Source organism: Poecilia reticulata, chromosome 1 (genome assembly GCF_904066995.2).
Source record: "Poecilia reticulata chromosome 1, P_reticulata-male-v2, whole genome shotgun sequence".
Lineage (NCBI taxonomy): Eukaryota > Metazoa > Chordata > Actinopteri > Cyprinodontiformes > Poeciliidae > Poecilia > Poecilia reticulata.
Window position 1 is genome coordinate 7,875,852 of NC_088830.1, and position 15,707 is coordinate 7,891,558.

The window sequence follows — 15,707 nt, forward strand, 5'->3', positions numbered from 1 at the left end:
GTGAAACCGATCTTCACAGAGATCTGATGATCAAAAGTCGCCCCACTGTTGCAATATTCAGGACTTTGACAATTTTCTTTTTTTAAAGTTCAGAATCTGCAGTTCATCTTTTTTAAGAATCAGTAACGGGTCAGAAAATTGCAATCGGTACACCCCTAGTAATTTAAAGTCAAAGAAATGACTTCATTTGAATGGAATACATGTTTTATTGGCGCAAAACCGAAGAGATTCTTTCCATTCTGTTCAGCGGTCCAAAACTAACCTCAGAGTATCCAGACTCTGCCATTTCAACTAAAAATAAAAGATAAAACATAAAACTCCTCAGAATGAAAACAAATAGCTAGCACTCATTCAGTCTTCTCATCACACGTCTGCTCCGTCTGGTGGGAGTAGCAGCAGCCGTCTCCGTGCGGACACGTTCCCTGGAGGAGGAAGCAAAACGAGATCAGAACAGATAAAAGCGAGTCGTGGTTTCTCTGAGGCGGATCGGACCTGCTTGAATTTCTTGCAGGGGAAGTTCTTGAGCTGCGACGAGTCGGTGATCTGGTTCTTCCTTTTGTTCTGGAACTTCTTCCTCTTGTCCTGCAGGTCAGTAGAGATGCCGCCCCTGGAACAGACGGAAACAATCAAACTGCAGTGGGCGGCCATGTTTTACTGGTGGAATCAGACTGGAATAAATGACAACTTAATGTTTTCTGCATGACTAAACTAAATTGTTTGCATATTTCTGCATAGGAATGCTTTCAGATTTATTCATTAACGGGGTGGATTGTGGGTATTGTAGGACTGTGATCTGGTTGTCACCAAGGTAACCAAACGAAGATGAACCAGCCTCTTTTCACAAACTGGAAAACATTTTTTTTTTTACCTTCAGCCTCAAACAAGCAAATGTGAAACCCATAATCATTTTAGATTTATTAAAGTTGTTTTACATTATTAAACATCATCTGGGTTTAATTTTCACTGAGAATTTTAATAAACGTTAGTGAATCTGGAGCTGCGTTACTGCACTTAATCAGGGACTCTCAATAGATTAGAATATTGTAAAGGGTTTTTGGAATTTAATTACTATTATGTAGACTCATTACACATTGACGTATTTCATGTGTTTATTTCTATTATTTTTGAAGATTATGGCGAATAATTAAACAAAAGCCAAACCCAGAAATTCAGAAAATTAGGATATTAAACTAAACATATGTAAATAATAGAAATAAAATGTTAAGAGCTACAAAATCATAGGGAAGACTGCAGACTTGGCAGATCGCCGTTTCCAAGAATATATTTCTGGAAAGTTTATTGGAAGAAAAAAACTCAGAAAGAGGTGAATAAGTTTAATGATTTTAACTTTTTAAACTGAATCGTAGAGAAAAACAACAAACCCTGAGATGCGTGTGAATGTGTGAGTTTGTGTGACCGACCCTGCTTTGGCTCGAGCTTTGGGCCCCCAGAAGGCCTGAGGGTTCTCCTGGAACCGGGTCAGGTGGCGTTTACGAGACTGAGGGTTTGCATCCTCTCTCACGGTGAAGCAGGCTTCTAGACTAAACACACACATAAATACACACGGGTCATTTTCACAACAACAAGGAAACATTTTCCCAAGAAAAGTCCTGACATGAGCCCGTCCACTGGACCTTCTGATAAAACATCGGGTCTCGTCTCACCTGGGTTCAGTGGAGAGGATCTTGAACGCAGGACTGGTCTGAGACAATTTCTCCCTTTTTACGGGATTCGTTTTCTCCTACCACAGACGAAAACGGGGGGAGAAAAAAACCCACATTATCATGTGATTCTTTAATATGTATTTCTGTTGGGATGTAATAACTGAAAACGTGTTTTGTGAAGCATCTACCCAACATCTCATGACGTCCCAGATGACTCCAGGAGGAGCGTCTGTCTTCACCGCGTTTTTACAGGCGTGAGAGAGAGAAACCCTGTGGCCCACGTGGAGGAGAGCCGACCTGCAGGAGAGCAGATCCAGTGAGGCCAAGACGCAACATCAGTTCAACCATCCACACTATTCAGATTTAGTCATGTTTGTTTCCTAATTCATTGTGTTAATACGGAAACCCAAACCTTTCCATCTGTTCATTGACCGCATAATAAAAAATTATTTTTCACAGGCAGCTCAAATAAGATTAAACTCGCATCTCGCAAATAAAATCTTTATTTTTTCACAGTGCTTTGCATCTTTTTTGCTCCAATAGTCTTCCAAATATGAGGATTCAACAAGTCTAATTTAAGACGTTTTAGGACATTTTAAACAGTAGGTTAGCAGCTAGTTAGCGGTTGTGCGAGCCAGTGGCGAAAACTAACGTGGTTCAGCCAAATTTGCTCTTAACCCATGATAGACACAAAAACGCTAGCTATCTAGCTAGCAGTAGCCTCAACCAAGATGTCTGCAGACTCAAGCTTTTGCCTGACAAAAAACTACATATTAGAGAATACCGCTGTGGAAAAACCTAAGAGTCCACTGCACTCAACTTGGTTATTCCACCAATTATTGATTTCTGAACTCTTCCTGAGTTAAAACATTAGTATTGTTGTTTTCTTTGCAATATTTGAGGTCTGAGATTACTGCATCTTTTTTGTTATTTTGAGCATTTCTCATTTTCTGCAAATAAAAACATTTTGCTAGTAATTTCAAAGAGATGTCAGTAGTTCATAGAATAAAAGAACAATGTTCATTTTACTCAAACGTATGTTTAAAGAGTAAAACCAGAGAACTGATCGTTTTACAGTGGTCTCTTAATTTTTTCCAGATCTGTACATGAGACTAAATATTCCTGCCACACCAAAATGTCAGACCTGATCAACTTACATTTCTTTTTATGAATTTAAGGCCTTTGTTTTAGATATATGAATTTAATAAGACTTTTTAAGGACACACGCAAACATCCCAGACTCCTAAAATTGTCCATATTAGTTTGTTTTAGGGTATATTTGTAAATCATAATTAATCGTGCAGTTTTTTCTAAGCTCCAGGGCTGTGTTTGTGCTATAAAAATGTCGTCTCCTACCTGAACTGGAGCAACGACGGGGTGCTACAGTGTATTGTGCTGCTCAGATTGTCCACTGTGTAGTAGAGAGGAACATCTTCCAACTCCTGAAACACACAGAGAAAACATTCATCATCCACGACCCCCAACCACACCGGCGCGGTCTCACCGACCGGGTGAGGGGTTACCTCGGTAACCATGCTGAGCATGCCCTCAATACGTTTGGATGTTCCGAATCTGGACGGGTTCCCCGACACGGCCTCTAAAACCTTCTGGACGAAGTCCAGGTCGTGGATGGCTTCGGCCCAGAAGGGACCACCCAGCTACGAGACAGAACCAGCAGATTGTTCAAAAGCCCAGGGCGCTTTTCAAGCTTCTCAAACACAAAAAGACGTTAAGAAAGAGTAAAACCACTTTGTCAGGTGTGATGTTGTGTTTGAGTGCTGATATCTGTGTGCTACCTGGTGTCTCTGTCCACAGTGCTCACACTCTGGTCCGACCGGCGGTCCAGTGGCAGCAGAATACTTCATGCTGCAAGCACACCATTCAACTTTAACACTTAGATAAGAGGGAAACCATCTTAAAATGTCAAAAATATGCATTGGGATGCAACCTAGACATGTTAGGAAGAGCAACGAAGACCCTAGTTTAGGTATTCCACATTTAAAGGCCGATACAACCTTAGAAAGAACCGAGAGGTTTGTTGTTTTAAGAACAAGGACATTTCAAACTTCAAACAACTCTAAGGAAGTCTTCATTGGTTTCTCCCACCGCCACACACACACACACACACGCTTCATATTTCTCAGACACCAGGCAAAAACATAAAAGAAAAACAGTTCTGCCCAGATGACGTGTCAAAGACAACCAGGCCAGAATGACGCCAGTTTTCCCCCGTAGAGAGAACACGTTTCTGTTTCGTTGCCTCAGCTCTTCAGCTGAACGTCTGCAGTTTCACTTTTTATCGTGTGTCTTTCTTACTGTTTGCCGCTGCTTATTCTTCTACCCAGCCTCTGCATGTGGAAGGAGCCACAGCCAACGCAGTTGTACACCAACGCCTGTTTACTGCCACCAGAGAATGGGGAGACAAACAAATGTCACTTCTACGTAATTTTTATTCACATTTCTGTCAAATGAACTTTTCTTCACAGACTGGATGAGCATAAGATGTGTGTTAATAGTGGCTTTATATATTGACATGATTCAGTATGACTTTATTTGTCAATACTGGTGCTAATAAACCAGTTTTTCTGCTGTTATTTATTTTTCTTAATCTGTAACAAATTAGTTTCATCTTATGCAGCAATATACATAAGCTAAAAACAAAAAGAAAAAATGAAATAAACTAATAATTAGGTTTTGTACATGTTTTTTCATGTCAAAACAAACTTTTCCAGGTTTAAAACTCAAAAGATCTTTTTTCAAATTGAACAAAATAAATAGATCACCTGGTTTGGCTTTGGGCTAAAAAGCCAAACTTGAAAAATAAAAAACATTAATTACTAGAGGTGTGCCGATCGATCGGCCACCGATCATAATCGGCCGATTTCCGTGAAAAAGTGTATGATCGGTGATCGCCGATCATGGTCTCTTGTTGCCGATCACACAAACCGATCACCTGCATCTCATTTCGCAGCCTGCCTGCCTGTGCAACTGGTCTCCTCTTTCCTTCACACTGCGCAAACGCGCAGCAACAAATCCTGAGCGATGTGGAACTATAACGCACTGAGTGAATGGGGAAGTTTGCGTGTTGCAGCAGAAAATTAAAGCACGTGGGGTGAAGCAGGTCAAAATGCATCAACACAACGAATCTAATATGGCATAAAAACAATGTCATACTTGAGGAGTTTGGCCATATCGAGGCTCACTGCAGTAAAAATGGAGCGATCAGATAGCAGGTAAAGCAGCGCACAGCTACAAACACTCACCCGGATTAGCATGACGGTCAGAAAGCTAAACAAATAACCCACAAAATAATTTAAGTCTTCGAGCTGCGATGTAAGACGCTGGTTCTGCTGTCGCTGTTGAACCGCTGCTACGCACTACAGGTAGTAATATTTCACAGAAGGAGCGCCGCTTCTGCTCCACCTGGTAGTGACTCTCACACCGAACCTCTGCTTAAAGCTGCAGCATCTAACCTAAAAAAATACATTTTACATACTATTAAAACTTTCGCTGTCCTAACATGAGACAAATAATCTCTGAAAAAAGAATTGATCTCCTCCCTGCTCTGCATAATTACTCCACTCAGTCAGAAACAGCCACTCAGAACTAGCAGTAATCAGCTAGCCTCCATGCTATCAGGAAGTTTTCATTCAGTAACTCTGGATTGTTTATTGTAATGGATCCTGTATTTGCCTTTGAATGTTAAGTTTTTTATACTTGAAATTTTTTGGCAATGTTGAGTTGACTCTGCATTATTTAGCTTCTTCAGAGCCTTCATATGTTTTCAGTCTGTTAAAGATAGTATTACTGATAGCAGTACAACTTGCAGAATGCCTGTTTTGTTTTGTTTTCTTGGAAAAAGTTAATAAAAACAAGTTTTTGTCTAAATTAAGGTGAATTCATGGTTCCTTTTTCCACATAATGTAACCGGTAGTGTTTATGATTAAATAAATAATAATTATGTGATCGGTATCGGTGATCGGCCCTCATGGGTGATTGGAATCAGAATCGGCAGGAAAAAACCTGATCGGCACATCTCTATTAATTACTACCAGTAAAATAAAATAATATTATTATTATTAAGCCATGAAAGTTCAACTCTAGCAAAACAAAAACAAAAAAAATTATATTTGATAACAGTGAAATTTTAAGAACTTTGATTGAAAACCGATTCACAAAAAATCTAGTTGTTAAAAATATGGCACAATAGAATGCATTATATTGTTTTTTTCTGATAAAACCATGCATTTCTGATGCTATTTATTTTATAATAATACATCTTAAAGACTCCGTAAAACCAAACCAATCAAAAGGTTTGACAAAAAATCAAGTTGAGATGTTTTAATTTAAAGATAAAGGATTCAAACTGGATATATAGGAATTTTTTGTTGAAAATTCTGGTTTTGTCTTTGGAAAAACAGATAAGCAATAAAGTTTGAAGACTTAATTTTCCAGAGATCTGGAAAACAATAAAAACACATTTCATTTTCTTGCTGGTCTTTTCAAATCAGAAAAAGTGAAACTAAAACTCCATCCATGTTAAAATAAGCTAACTATAAAAAGACTCAATAAAATCAGCTAAAACATATCAAGCTCAAGCTAAATGAAAAAAAAAAAAACATAAATTAAGATAAAACTTATTTTAAGAAAATAAAAACGTCGAAACATAACACTGGTTTATTTGTAATATTTTTCAGTTTTTTTTCCTCATCATTCCTTCCAGATTTGGTCTTTATTTGGACAGCTGACAGGTTTGTGTGTGTGTGAGAAAGAGACAAACGGACGGGGGAAATTACCTGGCAGAGTTCTTGACAGTAGCCTGTCCTGTGAAGACTCTAACAAAGACCCGGATGTAAAAGTCGGCGCTGACGGACAGCAGCGGCTGGATGTATCGCTGGTACACTCCGGCCCGCTGGTCCAAGCTGTGGAGGATGATACGAAGAGCCTGCAGAGGAGGAAACAACATCTGTTTAATATTTAATGCAGATTAGAGATGCATCAAATCAATCAGGTGGAGATCAGGAAAGGCTGGTCAGAAAAACAAACAACTAAAAATCCTTTTTATTAAGCATTAAAACGAACAACTTCCACCTTTTCTTCAGCCTTTAAACACATCAACAGTATGAACTTTAATGCACTTCTTTTGAGTTCAATAAATACAAAAATCATTTGTGAACTTTAGCGACATGGTTACATGAGTGTAATATTGTATTTTTGTTGGGGTTTTAGACATGAAAGATCAGACCTTAAAGATCTCCAGAAGCTGATATCAGTCAGGAAAAGCTTGACTGGTGCATCTCTATTCCCAATCAAACTAATACTTCTGTTTTCTTGCAAATTCAAGTCAAATAAATAGTATAAAAATAAGGAAAATAAAAGACAAAACCTTGTGCCTTTAAAAGAAACAAACTGGCAATTTAATTCTACGAGAAATAGAAAAATCTCCTCTGATTTGAGGGTTATTATCTAAAACGTCACTGAAAGAAGAAAAAAAAAAAAACCCCGGTTTGTTTTTGTTTTAGGTTCTGACAACTTTTAGCGTTACAGCAACCGGCCCGTTTTGATACAACGCGATCACGACCGCAGCGCATCCGTTTTCCCACTCCAGTGAACTCACCATCTCGTGGCAGTACTTGCTTTTGATGGAGACTGAGCCGTATTTGCTGTAGCAGGTTTCCCCGCTGTTTCCCGCCATCACGGCCATGTCGGTGCACGTCACGCACAGCAGGCCTGGCGGAGAGAAGACGGTCGGCACCGGTCAACAGAACGTTCCAACAAAACGCACTGCAGCGTGCTCAATGCAGCTGAATCCACAGAGTCCTGTCAGATTGTGGGTGTACTTTAAAGACCAAAGCAGAAAAGTTTTCATTTTTCAGCAGTAAAAAAAAAAAAAGAAAAAAAGAAAAAATCAATATCAAGACGGATGTTTGCTCAGTTTAAAACAAAGAGCTTTTATTGTTTTAAATTCACACTTAAAAAAAAAAACATTGTCTAGCAGTTAGCTCTGGTTTTATGTGACTGTCTTAAGAAAAACCTGAAATCAAATGTTTGAAATGAATAATCCTCTTTCACAACCAAAAACTGTCATTGCTTTGTGCTTTGCAGAAATACAAAAGCACTGTCATTGTCATCAGCCCGTAAATGTAACGACTTTTCAGACAAAAACAAAATGTTGTCAGAGGATTGGGCTTTTTAAAAGCTCGGTGATCGGCTAAAAACTGCAATCGGTGAGATGGAACCGAAGCAGACGACAGTCAGTCTGAACAGCAACTCACCTCCTTCACTGACAGCCTGCACTGCTGCGTCCAGGAACGCCGCCGGGCTTCCGTAGGGATCCAGATCGATGACATCGTATCGCTCTTTCTTCCCTCGCATTTCATACATGAGGATGCTGGACACCAAAAAAAACAAAAAAGAAACAAAGAGAAATGAAAATTGCTGAGAAAATTTAATATTTTGAAATTAAACTTACATAAATAGAAAGAATGATTTAATTGGAAAAACAAAAGGGGGAGATTAGCTAAAATCGAAGATTTGGAAGCAGATGAGTCGGGTCACGAAATGCAAAGCTCGACGGAGCCACAGCAGTGAAGGAAATCCAGACACGTAAACGCAGTGGCCGGCTAACCTGGCGTCCCTGCAGCTGGGCTGCACCAGGTGGTCGACCCGGTTGTACTGGGCGTTCCGGGCGATCAGCGCCGCCGCTTTGCTGGAGAAGTCGTTGGCGGTGATGCTCTGCAGGCCGGGGACCTCCAGAGCAAAACGCACCGAGCGCAACCCGGAGGCCGCCAGGCCCTCCAGGACGCGGAGACCGTTCTGGACATTTGAGGAAACAGGCGAGAAAAAAAAATAAAATTAACATCAACAGACAATAATCTGTACTAGTTATTTCAGTCCAGAAACATGATTTATTGGAATGTTATACTAATTGGAACAATGGTGGATGAAGCAAGATAAAAAGGTTTTTAATATTTAAAAAAGAAAATGATCTAAATAATTCATAAATTAATTTAAAATGATTAAATACTATTTAAAAAAATGAATCAAGAGTTTTAGCTACATTCTTACTAGCTTGTATTGCTGCCAACTTCCTGTGCAGCATTCTGCATTTAAGGCCAATAAATGAAGTTTTTCTGACTGAATAAGTCACTCTCAAAGTGTTTATATTCCCTTTAAAGAGAACAAGTCTACAAAGAATAAAACAAACAAAAAAAAGTGCTCAATTAAAAAAGCAGGGCACCAACTCCAACTAATTTATCTCCTGTGAGAACTGGGACAGTATCGTACAGTAAATGCTTTCAACTTTCAGGAAATTCTCCAATTACCTCTCCTTACCACTTGGGGCCACCAAAGTGTGAAATTACCTAGTAGATGATTAATATAAGCAGCTTGATGGAAGCCTTTATTAAAAGAGGTTTTACACTTGAAGCACTATATGTGTGTGTGTGTGTGTGTGTGTGTGTGTGTGTGCATGCGTGTGTATGTGTGTGTGTGTGTTTCCGGATAGGAAGACTCCTCCCAGTGGAAATTAGACCACTCAGTGTGACAGACTTCATGCTTCACTTGAGAAGCATTTGCATCTCCACCAGTTCAGTTTTTAAAGGTTCTATTTTAGAGCACAGTACAGTAACCATGTTACCATCAGTTGTTATAAAAATGCTATACATGTATATCAAATGACTTAGAAGAAATTTTACTTCCTATTTAACACATTGAAATTGGGCCTCTTGTCTCTTTAAGAAACTCCTGCTCTTTCTGAAACTCCGCCTTCAGGAAGTCATCACAACATGGCTCCTCTATTAACCTTTTAACAACGTTTTTACCAGCATTGCTCTTGAGAAATAACTCGCATAATGAGCTCAGGTGGTTCCGTTCCACCAGGTGTTTGCTAATTGCTGCTGGCTAGTCTGAAGGAGCTGAGTGGTGGAGGGCTGCTCTGTGAGGAAGAAGCTCTGAAACTTCAGAAGCTTCCAGTTCAGAGGAGGAGCTTTGTGGTCAAAGACGGAGCTAGGTCCAACCGGGCATTCTGCACAGCTGACTGGTTGCCACGGAGATTAGGGGATTTTTTTTCAAATGTACATGAAAGAATCTAAAAAAAAAAGTTGATTTTGCAAAACACTGCCCCTTTAATGCTCCATCACGACGACAGCAGCTCCTTTCCATTCAACATCTGTTAATATTCCAGGTTCTCCATGTGCATAATTAAAACAAAAAGCAACAGCAGAAACATGTTTACTGTATGCTGGTAACATCCGCCTTACTTTTTAGATTTTCACCAGTGGGAACTCGGTGCATACCTCACATTTTTCCCCTACTCTTGCTGTAACTTTGGGCTCCTCTGCACCGTTTTTCTCCGCCGTCTCGGCCTCGTTCGTCTCCTCCGACAGAGACACAACCACTCGCTCTTTTTCTCCAGGAACGAGCACCTTCACCCCCCGTTGCGCCAACACGTCTCGAGCAAACTCCGTGATCACGGCACATCTGGGGAAAAAAAATATATATAAGTGGAACCAAGTAGCATAAACGCCTTTGTTTTGAATACTTTCCACATGTTTTGTTCCAACACCGAAGTTGCCTTACGTTAAATCTCTGTTAAACTCCTGGACCGGGTTGTAAAACACCTCGTTGGCGTTGGGAAACAAGATGGCTGCCTTCCCCTCCTTCACAACAGTCTCTCCAGGTAACAGGCCGGCGGTGGGCGGTTCCGCTGGAACGTGCGTTGAATCAGAACTAACCCCGGACGAGGGGTCAGCGGCGGAGACCTGGGCGTCCATAGAGCTCTGTCTCCTCCGACACGTCTGATTGGCTGAATACGAGGGGGAAGGATGGAGCCGACCGAAGGTGATGAGAGGGAGCCGCCGGGCCGTCCGCACCAGCATGGGACGCAGCCTGGGAAAGGAGACGTTTGTCACATTACCACAACAAAATTCACTGTATTGTATTAAGGTTTTATTTGATAGACCATACACACAGGCTATATACTTCAAATTTCTGAAGAGGAAGGAAATGTATGCATTTTTAAAAAAAAACCTTTTTAAAATAATGTATCTGAAAAGTGTGGCGTGTGCATGTCAATACTTTATAGAACCACATCAAGGACCAATTAAACCAGCATGATTTCCACTACCCAGATCTATGCATCTAGAGAGTATTTAGCAAAGCGCACAAATGATTGGTGAAAAATTTTAGTCATGCCATACTTTTCCCTTTCTCAAATATGCTGGACGACAAAGTAATCAGTGCGACGCTCAAAGTTTTTGATGTTGTTTCAGAACCTTATCTAATAAAAAAATTTATTTATAAATAAAAACAGAATATGAAAAAGTGAGAATAATGAGTGATATAGAAGCAAATTATAAAACAATAAGATTGTAAATAATATAAGACATAAAATAACAGGGATTAGGTGACATTAACACTACTAGAAATGATCATTTGTGTCTCTATTTCTATGTTTATAGCCAATTCTGACAGGATCTGCTCTAGATATGAATGAGGTCAGAAAATAAAAACATTTAAAGATGAAATTTCACTCCAAAACCTCAAAAACTACAACGTGTCACAGAAACAACCCGAGTCAGTTTTCATTATTTAGAATGTGGGACACCTGGTAATTAGTGTATTATATTATTTAACAAGCGTTTAGGGAGGGGGAACTGTCGTATAAGTTGTAAAAATCCAGTTAAAATGATTTTCCCCTACCTTCGTTTCTAGATATTCTCTTATACATTACCTTCTTTTAAATTCAGTTTGGTGTTTTATTTTGTGTTTTTACGTAGAACTTACTTACAAACAGCCTGTAAATTTAACCGATGCTTTGTGTGTTTTATTAAACGAAGCCGCTTTTTAAGCACGCAGGCAAACAAGCCGACTGCCTCATACTTCGTCCCACATAAATGATGCTAGTCGGGCTAAGTAGGCAGTGCTACAATTTTTTTTATTTATTTACCTGCGACACTTTCGTCTCTCGGATTTCTTCTATTCTGCTTTATAAAACGCCTTTCTGTCCCACAGTGTTAATGTCTTCAGTTCTGCTGCGTTGCTTGCTTTGCAATTTACTCAAACTAGCACATGGGAGCAGCCATGACTCGAGTGACAGTACGGATGCCTGTGCGGCTCAAAGAGAACCTCCGAACCGTTGGGTTGCTCCGTTTGTATGGCAAGTCAATTTATCATATAATAGAATAGTGAAATAAGTATTCAAATACAGAGAAACGCCTTCTTTCCATCCACATTCCATCTTGCATGTACCTCAAAGATCATTCTCTCTTAACAAATAATGTTACTTGTCATTGCTGTTTATATTTAAAATATAATTCTTAAATGCAGTAACTTTTTTTCAGTTTCTTACATCCCATTGTTGTAAGTCAAAGCTTTTAGTTTAGAATGATAATTCCTCATGTGGAGTTGATGTTATGCCTAAATACAACTACAATGAAATAACACTTTTATGGTAAGGATTCAATTGTATCTGTTGTGTCATAAATAATATATTAGTGTCATACAATATTCATGCATACTTTTTCCACATTTTGTCACACTTTCACAGCAAATTTCAATGCATTTTACTGGGACTTTGTGTTATAAACTAACTAAAGGTACACTACAATTGTGACGTTGAAGAAAAATGGTTTCTAAAATGTTTCACAAATAAAAAAATCTGAGGAGTGGCATTCATTCAGATGCAGCCTCATTTACATACTTATCCCTAAATAACCTTGACTTCCACCAACTGGAACAGTGGAATAGCTTAGATCAAGGCATATCCATGTACAAATAAGCAGTCGATTAAGGAAATCTGTAGCAAGACATTAAAAACTGAAAAACATAAGCAGTAGTAGAAAAGATATAATTTTTCCTAAGAGAAATATAAGTTTGGGACATTGGACTAACTATGAACATTTGGATCTTAAATATCTGTAACACATATTAAGTGGAGTGTTTAAACCTCAAAATGAAAAACGTAATATTTTGAGAATTTTGGGTACGTTTAATTTCACGTGACTTGGCCGACATTAAATGCTACAACGGTCTGCCTAAGTTCCTCCATACAGGGGCCGCCAATAGAGCCGCAGAGAAACTGTATGACGTATAAAAAAAATAGAGTGAGAGGGTTCATCAGTCAGCAGGAATCTGGCCTACTTTTCGCCCAGTAAACATGCATAAAACACGTCAGTCTGCTCTCATGAATAATAATTTAATATCCCCGTGCCTGCAGTTAGCGGCGCATTTTAATGAAAGGCTAAACATAGCCTATAGAATCACCACGATTTCCCCAGATTGAGGAAGTACGGGGCTGAGAATATCTCTGCAGAAAGCAGATAAGGCCACTGACTGCATTCCATAAATGTATTGTGTTACGGCGTGACAGTGATGCCTTTTTATTGGACAAGTCGCCTGAACAAAATTCAATTTCGCTGCCTCTTGCCTGCAGAGTCCACGCTCTTTCAGTGCCCACAGAGAAATGACTGTTTTGCTAATGCGTTTCTTAATAACTGTACAAAAATGTAGCTATTTCTCTCGTGTGTCGTTAGAGCGTGACAGAACAGTCTGAATAAAAATCAAACAAAAGCAGAAAATGAAGAAAGTAAAACTTCCTGTAATCTTCAACTTTCCAGCAGACAGCTGAGGTTTTCAGTGAAGCTCAGGGTTGTCTAGAACTGTGACACCTTCTGTCACAACGTAGAATCCATCCAGAGAGAGAGCAACCTCAGAGAAAGAGCGAAATGTCCTGCCAACACAACATTTCACTATGGTGGCACATTTTTTTTTTTTGTGTTGTTTTTGTACCTTAGAATTGGAGCCAAAAGTTAAAAATGTGGTTTTGGCCTACAAAAACACATTCCTCCACGAGGATTTTTAAAAGATTTCAAGCAGGTCGACGTTTTCTTAGCAAGAAAAGACTTCTGTCGCTCAGTTACACCTAATTTGTTCAGACGTATGAAGAATACAGGAAACACAAACTCCTGCACTTTCTCATGTGAGCTTTGTCTCCTTTTTTTATATTTTGTACCAGTTATAAGGAAATGTTAATGTTATAGCAAACATGACGGTTTTAGTTCCATCCCAGTGTTACCTCACCGTGTCCAATAACGTGCCTTCGCTCAGTGTACTCTCTCTTGACAAATAACAAAAACAAATCTGTTGTTTTACATCACAAAAGTACAACATTTTAATCAGTGAGTGTAGACTTCTTGTCGACATCCCTTGACATCTTAAAGTGGACAAAAAGCCCCTCAACATTCTGCAGCTGAAAGTTCTTAAACGTTTTCTTATCTGCAAACTTCTTCTTTGTGGCAAACCGGCCCAGTCTAGGTTTCCTCTGACCTTGAAAGCGTTCTCCAGGGAGAGGTTTTGAACCTCACAGCCCATTTCCTTTCCCCTGACGGACAACACCTTCAATCGTTTTCCAGGCAGATCGGCGGCACATCTGCATTCCCAGAATCAGAACCAAACATGGAGAAGCGGCGTTCCGTTTTTATGCTCCTCTAGAATCAGGAACAAGCGTCCAGAAAACTGCAAAACTGCCGAAACATTGAGCACCTTTTAAATCAAGGCAAAACAAACAAACAAACAAACAAACAAAAACAGCCACCTGTTGTGAGTTACATTTGATTGGTAATAACTGGAACATTGATCAGAGTATTTGAGGTATATTTTCTTGATGATGGCATCTGACAAAATGTAATGTTTGCTGCTTGTTTCATTATGTTATGATTTCATGGTGTAACCACGTTAAACTGTCTTGTTGCTGAAATGTGCTATAAACTTGCCACCCGAAAACCTTCCATGCAGTTATTGTGTCTGCTTGTTAAAACTGTAAATCTACAATTCTTCTTCTGACATATTTTGAGTTTTGCTGACTTTACCCACAGTTGCTGCCAAGGAAATCATTGTCATCCTGACAAACGGAATCTGAGGACATATACATCTAGAAATAAGCGACTCGGTAACCCATCCGTGATTTGCATCACCTGCCTTCATACTGTATACGCCTCTCCACACAAACCAGAACATCTGGATGGGGGCGCTGTGACAATGGATGCCCAGAGAGCGTGGCGCTATACATCTGACACAGGAGAATTATAGAGTTAATAGTATTTGGCATGACAGGGAGAGAGAGCGGGGAGCGCAGTGCCGTTCCTGAGTGCAGTCTCATCCTGTTTAGTATTCACTGTGCGCAGCGCCTGGAGGCCCTGGAGGGGCTTCACCTGCCCGGAGTCTAGACGTTCTGTTTCACGCAACTGAGAGGACAGCGGGGCATCGAACCTACGGCCCCCCCTCCCCACCTCCTCCCCCCCCACCCGGCTTTCACCGTCCTTTGGCTGGGCTAGGGCACGAAGGAGTCGCTTCCACCGGCAGAAGACAAAAGTGAGTGTGCGGGGCTTGAGTGGGTGGACTGGAGGTGGGTGGGGCTCAGACAGTCGGGTCGGCTGGGGACGCTCGCGGCACGTCTTACCTGCTTCCTGCGACGCCGTTGGGCTCCTATCGGTCATCCTTTTAAAAGTAATCAGATTACTTTACTTATGTGCGGTTTGCTGATGCTGCCGACCTTCCCGCCAAATTTAAATTCTAATTTTATATATATATATATATATATATATATATATATATATATATATATATATATATATATATATATATATATATACTTTACTCACATTAAGAGTAGAACTTCTGCGCTTTGTTTTTCTTTTTTTTTAGATTGTCCCTTTATTGCCACATGATGAGCACATTTCTTATTATCCGACAATAAGACACTAATGACGCGCGTCGATAACCTCCGTTGTCATCTCAAGCCGGGTTAATGACAGGAAGTAGTTAACTCACCGAGATAATTCCAAGTCATTGATTGCTGGAAGTAAAGGTGCCATATATCAGTTCATTACAATGGCTCCATTGGCAAAACAGTAGCGACAGCATCCCCCCTATCTGTCCGTCTACCTGCCTATCTATCAGGTCGATCAGTGGCTCTGTGATCAATCTGCAACCCCTGGGATGGATGGGAGGGTAAAAAAAATCCCCGCTTTGCTCTTGTCTGTT

The 15,707-nt window shown here is 40.0% G+C and overlaps 2 protein-coding genes across 4 annotated transcripts in view; one reads left to right on the forward strand and one right to left on the reverse strand.

Moving 5' to 3' along the window:
* Window positions 1–186: 186 nt before the first annotated feature.
* On the reverse strand, window positions 187–15,681 carry trmt1 (tRNA methyltransferase 1). Of its 3 annotated transcripts, none has more exons than XM_008424821.3 (16): window positions 15,495–15,681; window positions 10,245–10,553; window positions 9,962–10,145; window positions 8,293–8,480; window positions 7,940–8,055; window positions 7,282–7,394; window positions 6,461–6,609; window positions 3,981–4,064; window positions 3,461–3,530; window positions 3,188–3,322; window positions 3,021–3,106; window positions 1,853–1,961; window positions 1,665–1,741; window positions 1,422–1,541; window positions 493–607; window positions 187–422 (listed from the first exon to the last, which is right to left on the reverse strand). In XM_008424821.3, the coding sequence occupies exons 1-16, from the start codon at window positions 15,536–15,538 to the stop codon at window positions 348–350; spliced, it is 1,974 nt and encodes a 657-aa protein (XP_008423043.2). In that variant the 5' UTR covers window positions 15,539–15,681; the 3' UTR covers window positions 187–347. The 3 variants fall into 3 exon arrangements, with proteins under 3 accessions (XP_008423043.2, XP_008423126.2, XP_081459464.1); XM_008424904.3 differs by lacking the exon at window positions 15,495–15,681 and adding an exon at window positions 11,614–11,814; XM_081603338.1 differs by lacking the exons at window positions 187–422; window positions 493–607; window positions 1,422–1,541 and having other exon boundaries at window positions 1,858–1,961.
* nacc1b (nucleus accumbens associated 1, BEN and BTB (POZ) domain containing b) overlaps window positions 14,840–15,707 on the forward strand; it is a 37,972-nt gene continuing 37,104 nt past the window's right edge. Inside the window, exon 1 of the mRNA XM_081603438.1 lies at window positions 14,840–15,035. The gene's annotated coding sequence lies outside the window, so the exon portion shown is untranslated. The remainder of the gene's footprint in view (window positions 15,036–15,707) is intronic.